A 20,571-nucleotide genomic window follows, 5' to 3' on the forward strand; every position below is an offset into this window, starting at 1 on the left:
TAGGTGCTATGCAAATACACAGGCAGGCATTCCCTAGCAGAGGGTACAGTACATTACATAAACTTCTATTTGTTCTTATTGGAAGAGTCTTTCAGTGGAAAGAAACCTGGAATGAAGTGACTCACTCCTGAAGAATTCCATGCTGGCTTTTTCCAGCAGGGACTATCAGAGAATGCCCAAGATTAGAAAATGTGTAACATTTCTGGCTACATTCAAAGCTGCAGCCTAGAGGGCCAATTCTGCCGTAGCGTTAGATACTTATCGTGAGCACTAGCAACAGCACTGCTTGCAGAATTTGCACATGCAAAACCCAGGTGGCACAGCAAGTTCAAATGGGTTCTGCACACATCTGTTCTGTTATCTGACCACAAAAATCGCATACACAAGTTATTTATGCATATAAAAAACTGTGCCTATGCAAATAGAATTCTGGCAGAAATCCCATCAAAGACATGGCCCTACACGATGGGGGGTTTCCATTTGTTGGTCCAATCTCACTCTGCAAAAAAAGGAGGAAATGTGTTTTTCATTTGTACTTTAATTAAGGCCCCTAATGATTGTTTTATACATGAGCAAGAAGGCTGCGGGTTTCTTTTGCTTTCCATTTCAAGCCAATGGGATGTGAATCAGACTGTCTAGTGGAGCTGGTTGTTTTTTTATATTCTTGCAGAAAGTTTCCATGAAAACAAAACTTTTAGGTCAACTTTTGCTTCACAAGTTTTTTGGGGTTTTGTCAAAAAAACTGGAAACGCCCAAAGTTTTCAGGGTTCAGTTTTTCCAACAGAATCCTGAAAACTCTCATTGAAATTGGTCATTTCCCACAGACATTTTTTTTTTTAAAATTAAAAGGCAATTTTCCATCAAAATAAAGATTTGAACAAAAATTCTGACCAACTCCACTGTACAAGCAGGGCAGACTGCCTTAAGCACTAACCACCAGGATCTGGGACTATATGATCAATCCCACGGTCTGATTCTGCCTTCAACAGTGGGACCAGATGTGAAGGCAACTCAGCCTGCTCCTTCTGAGCTCTTGGTAGGGACTCCACAAATCATGGTATGCAAATAATGCCCTGATATGCAGGACTGTAGATGACAAGCTGATCATGGTTAAGGTTAAGATTTAGTCACGGGTATTTTTTGTAGAAGTCATGGACAGGTCATGGGCAATACACAAAACATCACAGTCTGTGACTTATACTAAAAGTACCCCTGACTAAATCGGGGGGCGGGGGGAGAGGGATGGGGACAGGACCTAGGGCCACTGCTGGGAGGGGACTTGGGGGGCGCCCCTGAGGGCCGCTGCTGTGGGGCAGGAGCAGGCTGTCCAGCGGCTCCGGTCTTCTCTGGGACCGCTGCTCAGGCCACTTCTAAGGACCAGTTACCTGGGGACACCTGAGCAGCGGCCAGTGCGGCTGGCCCCAGGGCAGTTCCAGCTGCGGCTGGCTGCAGGGCCACCCAAGCTGGCTGCAGAGCTGCTCCAGAAGAGGCTTGTGTGACTGTGCCCAGGGCTACCTGAGCAGCTGGCCCCAGAGCCAGCTGCTTGGGCAGCCCTGGGGTCAGCCACGCTGGCCGCCGCTGAAGTCACGGCAGTCATGGAAAGTCAACTAATCTGTGACTTCTGTGACAAACACAGAACCCTCATCCTGTTACATTCAGTGCTTAATCTGTGCCAACGCTTGCCAGGGCCGAGCCCCAGCACCTCTGGGGCTTGGCAGTTAGTAGCCCCGGCACCTCTGGGGTTGCCGAGTCTGTTATGAAAGTAAAAAAAATTGCTTGAGCCCCAGCACCTCTTTTGTTACAAATTAAGCATTGGATCCATTCCCTCGGTCCTTAACCCATGAATCCACACACTGATGGCTAAGGATGATTGGGTTGATGCTTGCATTGGGTTGGAGCGTCTGCCACCGAAACATACAGTGGGGAGAGCTCAGTTCTAATGATAAGCTAATGTGGCTTGGAGCTGGGATGCTACATTAAAATGAATTCATTGCTGGCACTGGAGGGAATTAGGGCACATTTACCCACCGAACTAGTGCAGCACAAAGGGTGAAAGTACAAGCTTCCCTACCATGTCAGCTGTCATGGCCTGGGTTCAAGTCAGCCCAGATCAGCAATGACCTCAAATCTATCCCATCTGATGTCCCTTCAATGGAGCATACGAAACTAGTTTAGTGGCTTCAGCCCACTTCCTAGTGAGAAGCCCACATTGCAGTCTCAAAACAAGTGGGTATTAGCTTGGTAGCCTCAGCAGCAGCCCCTGGGATTCAGTGAACCAACCATTCCTACAGCTGCCCCTATCAAACCAGGCACTTTGGTGGAGAAAGCTGTACTGCTGCTGATTGCTTATGTACAGAACGGGTACAGCACAGAGGACTTACTTCTCCAAAGCTGTCAGTCAGTTAAGTTCTGGGTTTTGTGGGCCCTCCCTCATCTGAGGGGGCAGACCGTTTGTTCTGGGTCTCCACCCACCACCCCATACTGTACTAAAGTCGCTTTGAGAGAGCTGCGTTAGCTACTGCTCCTTGTTTCGGTATGTAGACACAGTTCAGTCAGGGTCTTAACACAGAGCTATTGCATGTTAAGTAGGACAGAAAACATCCGGAAGGATTGTCCTCTTCTCCATCAGTATGTTTTGTCCCCAAATTAGAGGATTAGGCATAAACCACTGTTTAAGTCTGAAACTGGGACCCTGCCAGGCTGTAAACACAAACAGCTTAGTACCTCATTGTTTGCATAGTGCAAATCCATCATCTGTCCAAAAGCATCCATGACTTTCTGTAGCACTTCTTTGAATTTGACTGGTCTTGGAAACTGGAGAATCCTGTACATACATACAGAAAATGAACAGCACAAGCGTCACGTGGGTACATGGGTGCCATGGTATTGGATTAGATGGCCAACTTTTTGCAGCAAGGACCGGTATTCTTATCCCATAAGTGCCATGTCAATAAGTAACAGTGATCAATAACATGGGGTAGTTCATGGCAGTGAGCCCACAAGTAGCTTCCCTTCCCCCCCACAGAACAGCTATAGATGGCTGGGGAGCACAGACCCTGTTCTTTGCTAATATGGTGCTAGCTGCCTGTGGTGCCCAGGAGGAATTCTGGCTGACCCCATCCAGATCCTTCTGAGGCTTCCAGCTGCAGCCTAACCCCTCCGCCCTCTCTATGGTGTACAGGGGCTGCAACTGGCAGGATCTAGCCCAGCAGCACATCATCTAGATTTAGCAGAGGTGCCACTCACGGGACATTGGCCAGTTTTCTTTGCGATCTGCCATCTCTGTGGCTATGAAGAGCAGTACGGAACTGCAGACGATGGTTTGATTTTACACGGTGAGTCGTACACCAGCCCACCTTCAGATACAAGCGCCCATTGACTTCAGGCAGTCTGAAGGTAGGATTTGAGCCCCTGTATTATGTGTGTATTATCTAAGTATCTTGGCTCATTGTTAAGACTTCAATTTAGTCACAGGTATTTTTAGTAGAAGTCATGGACAGGCAACAAACAAAAATTCACGCCCATGACCTATCCATGACATACTAAAAACACCTGTTACTGAACTGGGGGGAGGGGGCGCTGTTGAGAGGATACCTGGGGGGGAATGCTGTTGTGGGGGGTTACTCCAGGGGGCCACTGCTGGAGCAGCAGCTGCTCTGGCTGCCCCGGGGACTGCTGCTCGGGCAGTCCACAGAGCCAGCTACACCACCTGAGCAGCAGCTAGTGTAGCTGGCTGCGGGGCCGCCTGAGCGGCTGGCTGCTCCAGCAATGGCCGGGATGGCTGCCCCCAGGACTATCTGCTTGGGCGGCCCTGGGGTCAGCCACACTGGCCACTGCAGAGTCACTGAAGTTGCAGAAAGTCATGGATTCCATGACTTCCACGACCTCCGCGACAGACATGGAGCCCTATTCATAATGCACTAGTTATCACGCATCTTAGCCTGAGAGATCCTGACTCTCCAAAGTGTCCTGCTCCGTCACTGTCACTGGACCCTCCAACAAGCTGAGTGCCTTCCGCATAAACGTCAAGCAGGGAGGGCAGGCAGCCTTCAAATCACAGCTCTGTTATTATGGGACCCGTGCCCAGAATCTGGTTATCTTAAGTAAGTGCCACAGGCTATTAATCGAAGAATACACCCATGTGGGAGGCCTGAAGTCCAGCTAAATACACCAGGGTTTGAGAATAAAGCTACTGGTGAGTCGCATTTAATGAACCACAGTTGGGAACTAATCTGCCTGTTCACTAGTCCCAGGAAATACTTATGGCTGAATTCACAGGCCTCTCCCATGCCAAGCTCTCATTGCTTACAATGGGAGTTACAATCGCAGGGGAAGGCGAGCAAGGGCCCTTTGCCCCTCTGCACCAAGGGAAATGCGGAAATGGGTCAGGAACGCACCTTTTCTCTCCATCATATTCAAACTTGATCCTGGCATTCCGCTGCTGAAAGAAAGGAAATCAGTTAGCTCCCAAAATCCTGTGAGTCTAATTGAAATGGATCTGATCCAAAGCTCACTGCAGTCATTGGAAAGGCTCCCACTAACTTCAGTGGTCTTCAGATCAGGTCCATTTAGGGCCACAATGCCTCCTGACTGTAAACTCAACAGAAGCCAGGTATCAATGGGAACGCTGTGCTCAACTACCTGAGAACTATACTTGGCCCATAATGCGATAAAAATAAACTTCTGCATAAATAAATGGTACCTCCACTGACCGTTAACTATTCACCCTTTAAAGCTACACCATTGATAAACTATGTTTATCGACAACTTATATTCATGTAGGATGAAATTTGCAAAAGCGCTTAAATGACTTTGGCCATGAAATCCCATTTTCAAAAGTAACTTAAGCACTTAAGTCTGATTGAAAGTAAATGGGACTTCAGCTCCCAAGTCATTCAAGTGCTTTGGAAAGTTTTACCCATAATGTCTCTCTCAGCAGAAGTTCTCAGAGCCTTTCATCAACTGAAATGAAGCCACTTGCAGGGTAAAGCTTAGCAGCTGTTCACAGTGCATAGCAACATAGGTAAGGAAATAAACCATACTGGATCCAATACTATTTTGGAACTGAGCTTGTAACATCCACCCAACTCTAGCTGATGGTGTTAGCTTTTATTAAATATGGTATAACTTACAGAATCCAGTCAAAACCGTAATCCCATTCCACTAGGCACTGTGCATACACACACAGAAGTGACCTTTGTCTTCCACCTAAAGGGCCCAGCTGAGATCAAGGACCCATTACAGGAGGAGTCACAGGCAGTCCTCCACCCTAAAAAGCTCACAAGCAAGGCAGACAAAGGGTGGAGGAAAGGGAGTATTCTCCTCACTCCGCTGCAGGGGAAGCAAGGCAACCTGTCCCACTCACATAGTTCTTGCAAGTGGGTCTGCAGATTTCCTAGTCAACAGTTGAGCTACAGGGTAGGAGCAGGGTAGCATTACTAGCCAACTGAGCAGGAGAAACCATTAAACCTGAAGTTACACCAGGCCATGCTTCTCTGGGCCTGGTGGGAGGAGCACATGAACTCCGATTGGTCAGGGCTTCCTATTTAAACTCAAAGAGGGGCACAGGAAGTTGTTTGCTCAACTGGCCTCTACCTGCTATATTGGGCCCCATCCACTTGCTTGACTCCTGAGCTATGTCTACATTGGCAATTAAACTACCAAACTTGTGTCTTTCAGAAGTGTTTTACACTCCCCCCCCTCAAAATACAGATGTTTTGCTGAGACAAATGCCAGCATGAACAGCACGTTGTCGGCAGGAGACGATAACCCCACTCATTGGCCGGAGAGTTGACAAACAGCGGCTACACTGCATGAATTTTAGCGGCATGGCTGTGGCAACACAGCCCTGTCACTAAAAGCTGTGTCATGTAGACAAAGCCCTGGATACTGCTTTCACGACCTGCTCCTGGTTACCTACCGCCCAGTTCCTGATCCCTGCCTCCGGTCTCTGAATCCAGTTCCAAACCGTGACATGACTCTGACTTCAGCTCTAACCCCAATCCTAGACCTGACTAGCTCTGACCCGTGGCCCGACTTCCAACTCTGACTCCTGCTCCAATCACTAGACCCAGTCACCTCTGTCTCAGCCCCAGTGCACAGAGAGAGTAAGTGACTTGCCCAAGACTGCACAGGGAGTCTATTGCAGTGCAAGCAACTCACCCCAGATCAGGGGCACGAGGACGGGTGGGGCGAGAGGCAGGGCCTTATCACTTTTTAACAGCCATAAGAGCGAGCAACAGGAGGGAAGAGACAGGGAGGAGTGAGTGAAGGGTGGGGCTCAGCAGAAGAGGGGGCCTGAGAGTAGGAGTTCAGGGGAAAGGGGCGGTGCAAGGAGGTGGGGGCCACGGTTCAGGTATCAGTGACCCCCCCATTTTTAGGGACCTTCCACTGCCCCAGATCTCTGCAGTGCAGTGCACGAAGCATACGGTCATCCTGCTACCCCACCCCCCACCATGCTGCACTTGGATCCACTTGGGTTCAAGGGGGGAAACTAATTAACGAGAGGAATTTTAGTCCTATCCTCCCCTCCCCTGCCCCCTCTCTGTACACACTAAACTAGTTATTTTCTTTCCATTAGCAACAAATGTATTCCCCACCTCCCTTTGTGGGCGTAGCACTGATGAAGAATCAGTCGTATACTCCCTGCATCTGAAAAGGATAACTCCTGAATGGGTGGGTGACAACACTTCCTGAGCGTGTTTCTTATCGCTAACCCTGCATTTCCAGAGCATGAAGGCACAGTTTCCATACTCTCATCCTTCAAAAGGAAGGCAGAGCTAAAATGGCTTTGTCTCAAATGGGGAACCAGGAGCTAGCTGCTCATTAGGATTATTTTTAAAAGGCCAGATCCTCAAAGGTCCCAAGTAATGCAACACACACTGAAGTTCAGGGATATTGCAGATCTGAGGACTGGCCCCTAAAAGCCATGTCTGACGAGCTAACACACAGCATAGGGAGAAGTGAGCCAGTTTAGAATAATAAAGACTACCAGCCACCAATTTCTGGAGCTTCAGGAAAAGAGGGTACACCTCTACCCCGATATAATGTGACCCGATACAACATGAATTCGGACAGAACGCGGTTTCACCTATAATGTGGTAAGATTTTTTGGCTCCCGAGGACAGCGTTGTATTGGGGCAGAGGTGTATTTTTATTTCCAGTTTTGAACCTCAAGTGCTAAAATATCCCAAGAAGGCCTCTTCTCCTAGTATGTCCATTTGCTCCAGTCAGTACTGGAAGGAAAAGCATCAGAAATGCATCAGGAAGTGTGTCCCCATGAGCATTCCAGGTCTGTGCTATTCAAGTGCTTACATTAGAAAGCAGTCCATTTGGAAAGCTTTGGATCAGCATCCACATTAGAGACACGTCTAAGTGTTGAAGTATTGACTGGATTTCAAACATCCCAAATTTCAGGGGGAGGAGGGGAGACTGTTTCAGGTCCAAGGGTTCTGGTTTAGAATCTTCCTAGAGGTAGCAGCCAGCTGCAAAATATGGGCATGGATCTGGGCTTGGGTTATGCAGTCTTCTGCTGCTTGGGGGGCATTTGGCAGAAGAGAAATGGGTGGAGCCAGGGCCATTCCCAATCGAAACTTTTGGATGCTCCTGTGACGTGAACCCAAATGCAGGGCCTAGCTGAGTCACTGACACCAGGATTCACCCTCTGGAAAACAGCGGATATTTACACTGTACAAATGAGAGGCAAATCAGTGCCAGATTCTTTTGAGATTCACCCCACTAGTGAAGCAGGAAACACAGGGAGGAAAGTCCCCATGCAACTTTTGCCCCAATTTAGTAAAATACATGCTTAAACGCTCTATAGATTTATGCTGAGCCAAGCAGTTTCTCAGACAAGTTAAAAACAGCTCGTTACTGGAAAATGTCAAACACACTCGTAAAAACTCCAGAGAGAAAAAAAAAAAGAACCCTGCTGCATCCTTTTCTTCTACATTAACAACAACAACAACAAGGCAGATCTTCCACAGACAGCAGCCAACAAAAATACACCAGCTGCCCCATATAATTGTGCTCCACTTGTGAGGAGAGAAACATAAACAAGCAGGGTACATTAGAGAAAAACACTTTGAACGTACAAGTATATAAAAAAACTAAAAAACTTAAAATGGGGGGTTTAAAATATATACATTTGGAAGGGAGAAAAACAGGAAGCTAATCAGGTAGTTACATTATTGTTTTGAATCCTTCCCTCACTTTATTAAATCTGTAGCTAATAATATTTAATTTGCAATGCTTTCTACCTTGGCAGTACATTAATTATTATTATTATTAACCTTTTGAATTTTGGTTCTGCTTAGAGGTCCCAATGAAGATCAAAGCCCCAAGCGAGGTGCTGTATCTACACTCAGCAAAAGACAGTCCCTCCCTTAAAGAGCTTTTAGTGTAACTAGACAAAAGAGACAAAGGAAGTGCTGTTATTATCCTCTGTGCAGGTAGGAGCTGAGGTACAAAGAGAATGAAGGCCAGATTTTCACAACTGCTCAGCACACTGCATGATCAGCTCTTGAAAATTTTGGCACAGAAGTCTCAAGACAATGCTGGGTCCTGAGCACCTCTGAAAATCAAGCCCAAGTTGTGGGTGCTGCAAACTTGGAAATCTGGTCCTGAGTGATTTATCCAACATGACAGAGAAGGCTGTGGCACAGCCAAGCACTAAACCCAAATCTCACAAGTCCTAGTTCAGAGCCCCAACCACAAGACCAAGACACGAGCAATTACAGCACCATTCATACAAGGATCTCAAAACACACTGCAAATATTAAGGGGCAGATCATGAGAGACTCTTGCATGTGGCTGAGGGGCTATGCAAGAAGCCTTCCACTCTCTTAGGAAGATACACAACAGCAATCACCTGTGCCATGGGATGCTGCATAATCCTGGCCATATCACTTAGCCCCCTTTACAAGTGAGGCCCAGAGAGGCTAATGACAGCCTCCTTTGGAAAGCACCTGGAGATTTCCTGATGAACTGGGCTTCACATGTGTCAGGTATTCCATATTAATTTACTTCCTTCCTTTCAACAGGAGGTATTGGGCAGTGCAGGAGAAAAGGAAGAGAGGTAGCAGAAAAGCAAGTGATACATTTAGTGAAACAAGGGGCAGCCATGCTGGGACATGCTAACTAGTATTATTTAGCTCTTGAGTGCTTCACCCATAGAGTTCAAATCACTTTACAACGTGAACAAGAATTAGAGCTGGACAAAATTTCTCATTTTTTTTAATCAAAAAACTGATTTTGAACAAAATACCTCTCAGTTATTTACAAAAATACTCGGGTTTTTCAGCCGGTACTATTATCTCAATTTTAAAGATGGGGAAACTAAGGCACAGAGATGACAAAATGACTGGCCTAAGATCACACAGCAGGTCAGTGGCACAGAATGCAGGTCTCTTGATTCCCAGTCCATGGTTCTATCTTTTCTCTCTCACTCTAAGCTGCCTATTGCTGTAGCAGGTAGTTGATCTTTACAGGGCTTAGATTAAAATCATTCTCATATGCCCCAAGTCTTCCTGTAACACAAACATTTTCAGAGACACCTACGACAAACATACACCAAATACAGAGCGTTTGGTGCAAGATCCGAGGCCTGAACCAGAGGCTGTGGACCAAAGTCAGGCCATGTATTAAAGCAGATGCTTACAAGTTCACTGTCCTGTATATGAACTTGGCAAAGTTGTTGCTGGTGGACTGGGAAATAGATATTTATGTAAATATATTTCAGCAAGTACAGCTGCATCCCAGTTGAGTACAAGATAAGATGGTTTGACAATATAATGAATAGGGATGTTTCGTCCAAAAATATTAGGAACAAGGGGAAGTAATGAATAGGAATAGAAGTCATGAAATACATCGTAAGGTAGTGTATTGGTTGGATATTTTAGTTGTTTGTCTTAGCATATAAATGTCCGGGTTCTTTACTTTAATTCTTTGCATGGCCTAGGGGATGGAACAAACTTCTGCTGCTGACTGAGCCATTCCTTGCTACTAGGAACTCGTGTCAGTGGACCTGTAACTATGCGCCAGGGAGCTGAGATTATGTCTAGGTGGCAATAGGCCTGGCCAAGTGCCTGCGGTCTTTCTTCATGAGTAACACCGAAGTCTTCTGCATTATCTACTAGTAACAATGAAGCTCCAAGAACGAAAGCACTGAGCAGCCTAAACAGTGCTACGGAGGCAACGCCATTCCAGCCTCCAGCACTTAACCACACTGGGTAGTACTATCAAGGTCTGTTGAATCAACTATTTGCACAGAGCTGGGAAAGCACACAGGAAGGACACATGTACACAAGCAACGGACAACACTGGCTGACCCCGCTAATCCAGTAAGTGACAAGCTGTCCTTTGCAGCACAAGGCTTTCCCCTTTCCTCAAGATCCGGCTTCTGGCATGACACTTAAGAACTCATTCAGTCAGTGCAGGTCGATAGGACAGCTGACACTTACTTTAGCTGTTTATAATAATGATCAATACAAGCCTACGTATAAAAAAAGAACAGCTCCAGTTATAGTCCTAAAGCCCCATCTATGAAAGGTGTTTACATTGCAGCGTCTGAGCACTTCACAATGTATTTATCCTGTGAGGTAGGGCAGTGCTATTATCCCCATTTTACAGAAAGAGGACAGAGACATGAAGAGACATTGGGCAGGTCCACTCCGCAGTCAGGCAGCGTGTAACTAGATCAAAGCTACCTCAAGGAACACAAACAGTGTAGCTGTGGCAGCTGCTTAAGAGTCCTGGGCAGGGCTGTATTCACAAGGCTAGCCTTTGCTGCTGCTACAACTACTGGCACCCACGCTAGCTAGATCAAAGTCAGCTCAGGTATGTCAACGTGAGCTGCAGCCACATCCCTGATGGCAGTGTAGGCATAAGTTGCCTGACGTCACACAGGAAAATCTGTGGCAGAGCAAAGATTTGAATCTAGGTCTCCCATGTCCTAAGCACCCTAGCCACTCAACCCTCCTTCATCCGGTGTGTCACTGGTCACTTTGGACATAAAATCCAATTTGCCATGTCTACACTAGAGTTTTAAAAGATACCTTTTACCCTGGTATAGATAAGCTCTAAATGTTTGTACAGCAGCTAACAGAATTGGGCCCTGATCTTGGATGGAGCCTCTAGGCTCTATTTTAATATACAATTATTATTAATAATAATAAACATGTAAATAAAAGTGACAGGAGATACCACCAACTTTCCTTGATTTCTGACCATTCTCCTTCAAGGTATTGCTATTGGTGTTTCCCCATAGCCTAGATAACAAATGCCTTCTGATATTTCAATTGCTATGTTTCCGAATGCCTTAAAAGGAAAAATAAAATGAAGCCATCGTGGCAACCACAAGTGTGTCACCAACTTTCCAGGGTTATTTTGGCCTCTTCCTTAAAAAAGCCAATTAAAGAGAAGGCTGAAACCTCCTGGTTTCTGAGAAAAAAATGTTGAAGCAAATCTAGCTGCAGCCCCTAGCAGGTTGGAAAGGAAAGGATCAGCAAGAACTGTGAAGTCTCCTCCACTCCAGCTCGCCAGTGAGAAGTAAATGGATCAACTGCTTCTAACTAGAACTTGTCCAGCTAAAGAATACACACCCTGTGAGGTTAGCCAAACTCTGCTTTGCTTCCCTCCCCCGTGCTTTTCACTGTGAAACTGGGAAAAGCAGCCACGCTCACTGGTTTAGATTAGGAGAAATGTTGGAAAATGGAAAAAGTGCTTCCAAAGGAGGTGAATCATGATCTCATGCAGAGTTCCCTAAAGAGCAGACAGCTTTCGTAATAAAAACACATACTCACACCACACTGTTAAGCCTGGAAATGGAAACGGCTTAGAAAGCACAGATCCCGTTGGGCTACACTGAGCACTCTCAGCTCCCATTTAGAGAGGTCTCACTCAGAGCTGGGAGACAAATCGGGTTGGGGCGTATGTTGAAAGTGGAGCGGACGCTGGGAGGTGCAATGTCTAATGAAGAGTGGAAAGGTCTGTTTGTTGCATTAAACTGCAGACTAACGCATTCCTCTGCAGCAGCTCAGTGCAGTTTACTATGGACAGGTACAGAAACACAGAAACTGTACTAAGAAGCATTAAGTAAACAGCGCAATGAGCATGATTCAAAGTCTTACTCTAAGTCAGAGATGGGTCCGAGACCCAAAGCTCAGAGGAAGAATCGTCCACTGTTGAGGTACTGGCCCAGGAGTCAGACCTAGATTCAATTCCATGCTTTAGCACAGCCTTCCCACTAGACCTGGGACAAATCACTGAGGGTGGGATTCACAAAGGTATTTAGGCACCTAAATCCCCTTGATTTCAATGGGACTAAAGGTGCCTAAGTGAATCCTATCCTTAGCCTGTCTGTGACTCAATTCTCTGTCTGTAAAATAGGGATAATAGCACTTCCCTGTCTCCCGGGATGTTGGGGATAAACCCACTAAAAATTGTGAGGTGCTCAGATACTCCAGTAATGGAAACCAATCGGACTTAAGGTAGATCTGGGGTGAGTTTCAAACACCCTGAAGTTCAAGAATGTTCAGATGTGAGAGTTTGGTTCAGCCAACCGGGGCTCCATTTTGCAAATCTTCCAGTTGCCTCTTCCTCCACAAATTTAGGCATGTTCAAAGGTGTTGACCTGTTCTAAAAGTGCCATTTGCGAAATTCTGAACCACTCTTTGGTTCAGATTTCAAGCCAGCCACCATCTCCACAAAGTTTAGCACTTTTCGGAAGTAGGGTGTTTCATCTGATCCTATATGTACTGTTATTTTTTAAAGCCACTATTCACAAAAGTGACCACTGATCTGGAGTGGACCTTACAGGGAGTTCCAGCCTCTGAACATCTGGACCCTTTGAAGGCATCAGCAGCTGGGCACCCGAAATCCTGAGTCCCTTGACAATCTTGGCCTAAAGCCTTCATTAATTTAGGCCACAGGAGAGAGCGCCTCCTGCTTCACATCCCATTATGGCAAACAAGATTGATGGGTATGGAGTTGCCGACTCTTTGGTGTTAAAATTTCAGACAGGACCCTCACAGTCAGGACCACCACAGTTAAAGCCCCAGAACTCTGGAATTCTCTTCCCCTTACCATACACTGTTGTGCTGGCCTCGGAGACCAGCACTCTATCCCCAGCTATGCCACTGCCCTGCTATCTGACCTAGGACCGGTTACTCTGCCTCAGTTTCCCCTCCTGTCAAATGGTGATAATAATACTGACCCATGTTTCAAAGCGCTTGAAACGTCCAGACGACAAACTCTCTATAAAAGCTGTTATTGCTCTGCCCAAAGTTCCATTCTGATTTCCGTCCCTTTTCCCTTGTGGTTTCTCTATTAGTTGGTGGGTGGCTCCTTCATATACTGCATGGTAGGGGGCAGGGAATACTGTTTTCCTCTTTTTCCATTCACTAGTTCAGGAATTCACTGGCCAATGCTGCATTCAACTCGGACAGTTGTAGTTAAACTTTGTAAATCCGAGAAGCAATGGGTTCACTTCTAAACCGCGAACCCCCAACAAACTGACCTCGATCTTCCAACACAGACAAGGGGGCTAACTAACTCATTATTTACACTTTGCTTGGATTTGTTCTACACTTACCCCTGTTTTTAGCTACAAAATGTTATAATCCAGACATCTGGACCATGTCCCTAAACCACAGTAGGACATGACTAATCCTTGGCATTAGGAATTATCTGCATGAATCCCCCGCACGTCTAGTTGCCAGGTTGTTCAACAATTTAGTGTTTTGTCTCTCCATGTCTATCTCAGCCCTTTCCCTCCACATGAGAAGGCACGATGTGTGATTAGCTCAGAAGCCCATAGTGAGATGAGGTCTACTGGAAGTGGCCTGCTTGGAGAAAGGCAGATAATGGGTTAGCCTCTCTGTACTATCCTGGTATTTTAGAATTATACAGCACAAAGCACTAGGATCTGGGCTTGGAAAATTGTACCCAACACCTCCTCCCCTATAGACTATACCCACTAGGTCAGGGTGCAAGATTGTCATGCATCCATAAGAACGGCCATACTGGGTCAGACCAAAGGTCCATCTAGCCCAGTATCCTGTCTACCGACAGTGGCCAATGCCAGGTTCACTCCCTCTGGGGCACCTAACAGGTAATAATCAAGTGATCAAACCTCTCCCAAAGCTTTGCAATACAAAGGAAGGCACAATGTGAAGTGTATGGGTCAGTGACAGATAGTGGCTAGAGCACTAGACTGGGATCCAGGAGGCCTGGGTTCTATTCCCATCTTTGCCACTGGATTCTGAGGTGAACTTGGGCAAGTCACTTCATTTCCACATGCCTCAGTTTCCCCATCTGTAAAATGGGGATAACAGCCAACCTCCTTTGTAACATGCTTTGATATCTACTGATGAAAAGCACTATGTAACAAGTACAATAGAAGCGCAGAGTTACAAACACCTCAGGAATGAAGGCTGCTTTCCCTTTATATTTTTAGTAGTTTAAGTTTAATACAGAACTGTACTGTATTTGCTTTTTTTTTTTTTTTTTTTTTTTTGAGGGGTGGGGAGGGGGGTCTGCTGCTACCCAATTGTGTACTTCTGGTTCCAAATGAAGTGTGGAGTTGACTGGTCAGTTCATAACTCTGAGGTTCTACTGCAGAAGTTATTGTAAGTGTGTATCATCTGTTGTATTGGATTGCAACAATGGCAATCCACAAATAATTGGTTTTTAAAAATTTATAACTCATTCTCTCTCCCCCTTGCTTTGTTTTAACCTTCCTTCCCCTTCTGGCTTTACTCCAGCCTCCCCCCACCGCCCCCTTTTCGTTCCTGTAACAGATCACAGTGCATTTTTCTCTACACTATTTTCAATTACTGTTTCCTCTCTCCCTTTGCTCACTCTCCTTCCGTGTTATACGAACACAGGAGTCACCAGACTGGATGGGACCAATGCTCCGGCTAGTCCAGTATCGTGCCTGGCAATGGCCAATATTAGCTGCTTCAGAGGATGAAACCATTTAACAGCAGTTAAAAGGGAAACCTGTCCCCAGGGAAACTTTCTTCTAAATCCCCAATCTGTTAGAGGTTGGGGGTTACACCCAGAAGCAAGAAAGGTCTATATCCTTTCCAAAAGATCTTGTTTATTATTATTTTTAATATTATGTTCCCTATCTCTTATCTCCTTATGTTTCTTTGTCTCCCAAAATGTCTTTACCCTACTTCTCCTACAAACCAAGGAGGTAGTGCAACCTAGTGGATAAAGCCCTGAATTAGGACTCAAGAGGCCTGGGCTCAATTCCCAGCTCTGCTGCTAATGCATGACCTTGGGCAAGCCACTTCCCATTCACATGCCTCAGCTTCCTCATCTGAAAAATGGGGATAATGAGTTCTATGGCTTGAAAGGATCATAGCTATATAGTGTTATTCCCTTTTATAGCTTCTCTCATCAGCACAGCATTTGAAATTCAAAATTTAGTACTGCACCAGACCCATTTTCACACAGAAACATAAAAAAACCAGCACATTTTCACATGGTTTGATGGGAAAACCAGCAATCTATGAACATTTTGTCTCGAGAAAATTTCTCCCTGTGAAAGGCCCTGGAACAAAAAAACCTGAGTATTTTAAAGATGAAATTTTGTGTTGCACACACGAAAATACATATGCGCACACTGGCACATGTGACTTCCTATCTTTGCACAATCTTAATAGTCATATCAGGCAAGTTTGGGAGTTTAGCTAATGTCAGTTAAGGAATGAGTTTACCCAATGTCAGAGGAAATGGGACGATAGGTGTCAAGAGAGCCCTGTGGAATGGGTGTAGGGGGCGTACAAATATTATAGCATCCTCTCCTGTAATGTTTGTTCCACAAACCAAGCACTCCTGCCTTCTGAAAGACACACAGAAAAAGGTGAACATTTTTCATCCAACCTTTTTTTTAAAATGGAAAATTGTGCTGCTGACTAAATAAAACTCTTTAAAAATAATGTTTACTTTCCATAGAAAATTTGATTTAAAAAAAATGAACACTCAAAACCGAACACTTCTACCTGGATGTGCTGCTATACAGTGCTTCGTGGGTGTTGTAATTCAGTTGCCTGATATCAGAAAACGATGCAATATAAACCAGGGGTGGCCAAACTACAGCCCAGGGGCCATATCCAGCCCTTCAGATGTTTTAATCCAGCCTTCAAGCTCCTACCGGAGAGCAGGGGCTGGGGTTTTCTCGGCTCCACATGGCTCCTGGAAGCTGCAGCATGTCCTGCTCTGGCTCCTATGCACAGGGGCAGCTGGGGGGTTAAGCAAGCTGCCCCCGCAGCACCCAGGAACCACTGCCAATGGGAACTACCAAGGCAGCACCTGCAGACAAGGCAGCGTGCGAAGCCTCCTGGCTGCCCCTATGCATAGAAGGGGGAGAGGGAACATGCTGCTGCTGCTTCCGGGAGCTGCTTGACGTAAGCGCAGCCCAGACCCTGCACCCCAACCCCCTGCCCTAGCCCTGATCCCCCTCATGCCTTCTGAGCCCCTTGGTCCAAGCCCAGAGCACCTTCCTGCACCCGCAACCTCTCCTTCTCAGCCCCACCCCAGAGCCCTCACCCCAACTCCCAATTTCATGTGCATTCATGGCCCGCCATACAATTTCCATACCCAGATGTAGCCCTTGGGCCACAAAGTTTGCCCACCCCTGATATAAACAGACTGCTTTATAAATTAAGGTGGGGTGTGCGTGCATATATACAAACACACCTGCAAGATTCTCGCTCTGGTTTATAACTTCCATTTTTCAGTATTCACCCACCGAATACTGGTATTCCCCTTGCTTTCAACTAGGCGTATACTACTATACAGTTATATATACTGTGCATGTCCACAGCCTCAATGACAGCTAAGAATTTTCTCCCTTTGTAGAAGTTTGTTACTTAGGAAAAATCCTCTGAATCTAGGCTTTCTTCAAAACATCCCAACATGGCTTGCTATGCTCTCCACCCATCATCTTGCGTAAAATGTTCAACTCCAAGCCATCCTGACCTGTGCTGGATCGTCTGATTCTATTGCAGCTGTAGGGAGCCAATTCTGAGTTTCCCGGTCACTTCTGTAAACATTTTGGACTCTCTTCAATACAAGCCAAACAACTGCAGTGATTCATTTTGACAGCTGTTACACCCAGGCTGCACGTTAGAGATATACGCAGATGCACATGCATATGTCTGTTTCAAACTCTAGAGGGACTACTGGAAAGGATTTTTTTCTAATGCATTCACAAATGTTTGTATAAGTACCATCATCATGAAAACACACATGAAAATTGTAAATGATTATTTTTTTCTCCTTACTTGATAACCACCCAATCAGCCTGAAATTAATCATAACCTACTGCCTGGCCACAGCACTAGAAGAAATGGGACAACCATGTGGATTTGCTGAAGTATTTCTTCCATGGCCGTCGATTTCTTATGATTTCTAGTTATTTAGACAATTTTATAAACGGAGTGCAAAAAAATTTCCTCTCTTGCTCAAACTGCAATTTGAGAAATCTCTACTGTATATTCTGCATACAGACCAAATAGCATATTAGATCTATCTTAGAATTAGGAGCTTAAATTTAGATACCTACATCCATATTCAGGACCCATACAGAAGTGGCTTTTTCTTCTAAAAGTGTGCTGAATACCTGTCACTCCCATGCTTTTATTTCAGCTCTTAAAAAAATATCTGAGGTAGAACATGTCTATGACAGCATCCGTAACCTGGTAAGCAACAGTTTTATTCAACACAATATTAATAAAGGGATGGAAGGATGGTCTTGTGGTGAATGCGCTTGGCTAGGACACATGTGATCTAGGCTCAATTTCTAGCTATGCCATAGGATGTGTGCAAGACCTTGGGAGAAAAAATTTACTTGATCTCTGTGCCTTAGTTTTCACTTCTGTAAAATGGAGATAACTTTTCCGTCTCCTATTCTTAGTCGGTCCTGCCTGTTTAGACTGATGACTCCTTGAGGCAGGGAATGACTCCTACCATGTGTCTGTGAAGCACTGGCTTACTCCACACTATCGTGACAAATAATGAGAGAGAAGCTTGTGGGACAGGGACCATCTTTTTGCTCTTTATTTGTACAGTGCCTAGCACAATAGGGTCCTGGTCAATGACTAGGACTCCAACGCTCTACAATAATACAATTATTATTATTATTATTAAGGAAAACTAATCAATATATGCCCTGCCCTTGAAGTCCATGGGAGCTTCAGAATTAGGCCTCATATTTATTTACCTTCTTTTTGAAACAGAATAACCCTGCAATAAACCCTGTCCGATTTTAACAAGATAGAATATCCTACCACTTAAGAGCTGCAGACTGAACTCAGCTGCGCTCAACTTGTCAGTGAAGAGTTACTGTTTTAAACAGCACACAGTTTTATGATGCACCAGGCACCCAGATCACTGGTTTTACATCTAATGCATTCCTTGATTGTTGACACCTCAGTAAAGTTATTTGATTTTCAGAGATGCTGAGCACCCACAGCTGCCATTAACTGTATGTGGAGTTGCAGGTACTCAGCACCTCTGAGAATCAGGCCCACAGCTCTTAATTTCCTGTTCTGGTGGGAGTTGCCAGTTATTGTATTGTGTCACATCTGTACTTATCTTAGACTGCACAAATTCTGAAGCAGGGAGACTGTTTTCTCTTTAACTGTCCACAGAGAGCCATGTCCTCCTATGGCACCTGAATGAATAATCACATTTCTCGATGCAGTCACTGACACCATGCCCAGATTTCTAAGAGTTCTGGAGTTCCGCAGACTGAGCCAGCCATGCCGACGGGATTCTGGAGGTAGCTCACCTGTTTAGAGTGAACGCTGGTTTTGTTCCTGTTGCTGTCCAGCAGTCCCCCGCATTTGCCCAGTGCTGCCAGATCTTTCATAATAGAGTTAAGCGCTTCCTCTTCATCTGCAAAAGAAGAGGATGAGTGTAGCATGCTGAGTAACCCCCAGCATCGTTGTGTACACATAGTGCTAGCTGAGGATAGAAATGCAAGGCATTCACCGCACAGATGCTCTTTTTCAAACTGAGTATTGTACAGCACAGGCTTCTCCCCTTAGCTCTCCAGCATACAGGAGGATTTCTTTTTCCCTGCTTTCATAGGGTGTTCCCACTTACCTCTGTGCAGGGGGAAAATTGCTTCAAAATATTAGCCTTTAGAGCTTGATCCAAAACTCACTGAGTTGAGTGGGAGTTTTTCTGCCAGCATCAGTGGACCAGACTCTTCCTCCCCATCATGCACACGTCCTCATTTCTTTTCAGAGATGTTTTAAGGCAGGAATCCTTAGGATCGTGATTGGTGGCTGGATGGGAGCTAGAGTCAGTGGGCAACCAGAGTTCGATCCAGGGAGCCTGGAAGGAAAAGCCCACAGAATCCACTGGGGACAGGGGAATAAACGTCTTGTCTAGAAGCGGATGGGGGGGCGGGAATTTGGTAGATCCAAGCCCTATTTTATCTGAAACCACCCTGCTCCTTTTTAAAGTGCCTATACCTATTATCATATCCTCTGAATCCAGCTACAGGTTCCTCCACTGGCAAAATTACAGCTATTAAAACCAGAGAGACTAGATGAAGGTAGGTTCTTGGAAAGCTCTTTAGAATAAGCAAGTGTCTCCAACAAACGTCCCAACTCCCCCACCAAGAGTCAAACACTGCAACCAAGAAAAAAACTGAAACCCAATCAACTGTGAAGGTGCAAACGGTCCAGCATGCAAAACCCTAACGCTATGAGAAAATACTGAGACATTATCTGCAGTGCTGAGAAGAAAGAGGCAAGAAATGGACACACACAGGAAATGGCGTGAAACCACATAGTGGCTGGTCCAAACACAACTAAGACCCTGGGAGTCTTTTCATCGAATCCAGTGGGCTTTGGGGCCGAAGCTTAAAAACAGCACTGGCTCCTCTCCTCAACACTGTGTGGGGCTGGATTTTATGATGAGCAGTCCTGCAGCAGGAAGGGTCTGGAGGGCTTCTTCTAAACATGCGGTAGGCGATGCCTGCTCAACAGAGCAGTCAAAAACGGGGAGGAAAAATTCTGCGATTTTCATTTGTAGGTTTAGAAAAGAAATATTTATTCAGAATGTTATATTAAAAAAATCATTTTTAACCCCTCACACTCCCTTTTTCTGTGTAGTGTGGGGTGTTTGGAGAAATTACTAAAAAGGGGGGGTAAGTAAAAACTGAAAATTTTTCAAAATAAAATTGAGTCACAGAAAAATTGTTCTTTTCTATACTTTTAGAATGAAAAAGGACTTGGAATTGTTCATAATTTTTTAAACAAAAAAAGAATGACTTGTTTTCCTGATTCATTAAAAAAATAAACAGAAAATTTTGAAGAAGAAATACAAGGTGTTTTTCACAAAAATGCTCCGATTTCTTAAAAACAAAAACAAAAACGCCTCCCCACCACCACCAAAAACAAGAAGTTTCAGTCAACATATTTCAACCAGCCCTACTATGAACCTGCTAATGTGCACCACGGACAAATGGGGTTTAAACATGGAATGGTGGAGTCCAATTTCTGCTAGTGTTATGGTGGCTGCGCTTTTGGCTGACACATCAGGGAC

The 20,571-nt window shown here is 45.3% G+C and overlaps 1 protein-coding gene across 1 annotated transcript in view; it reads right to left on the reverse strand.

Moving 5' to 3' along the window:
* LOC116827890 (mitogen-activated protein kinase kinase kinase 3-like) overlaps positions 1-20,571 on the reverse strand; it is a 111,661-nt gene that overhangs the window by 39,853 nt on the left and 51,237 nt on the right. The window contains exons 3-5 of the mRNA XM_032785735.2: positions 18,803-18,909; positions 4,398-4,441; positions 2,725-2,824 (exon numbers count right to left, since the gene is read on the reverse strand). Of these exons, the coding sequence (XP_032641626.1) occupies positions 2,725-2,824; positions 4,398-4,441; positions 18,803-18,909 (251 nt within the window). The remainder of the gene's footprint in view (positions 1-2,724; positions 2,825-4,397; positions 4,442-18,802; positions 18,910-20,571) is intronic.

Source organism: Chelonoidis abingdonii, chromosome 2 (assembly GCF_003597395.2).
Source record: "Chelonoidis abingdonii isolate Lonesome George chromosome 2, CheloAbing_2.0, whole genome shotgun sequence".
NCBI classification, from domain to species: domain Eukaryota; kingdom Metazoa; phylum Chordata; order Testudines; family Testudinidae; genus Chelonoidis; species Chelonoidis abingdonii.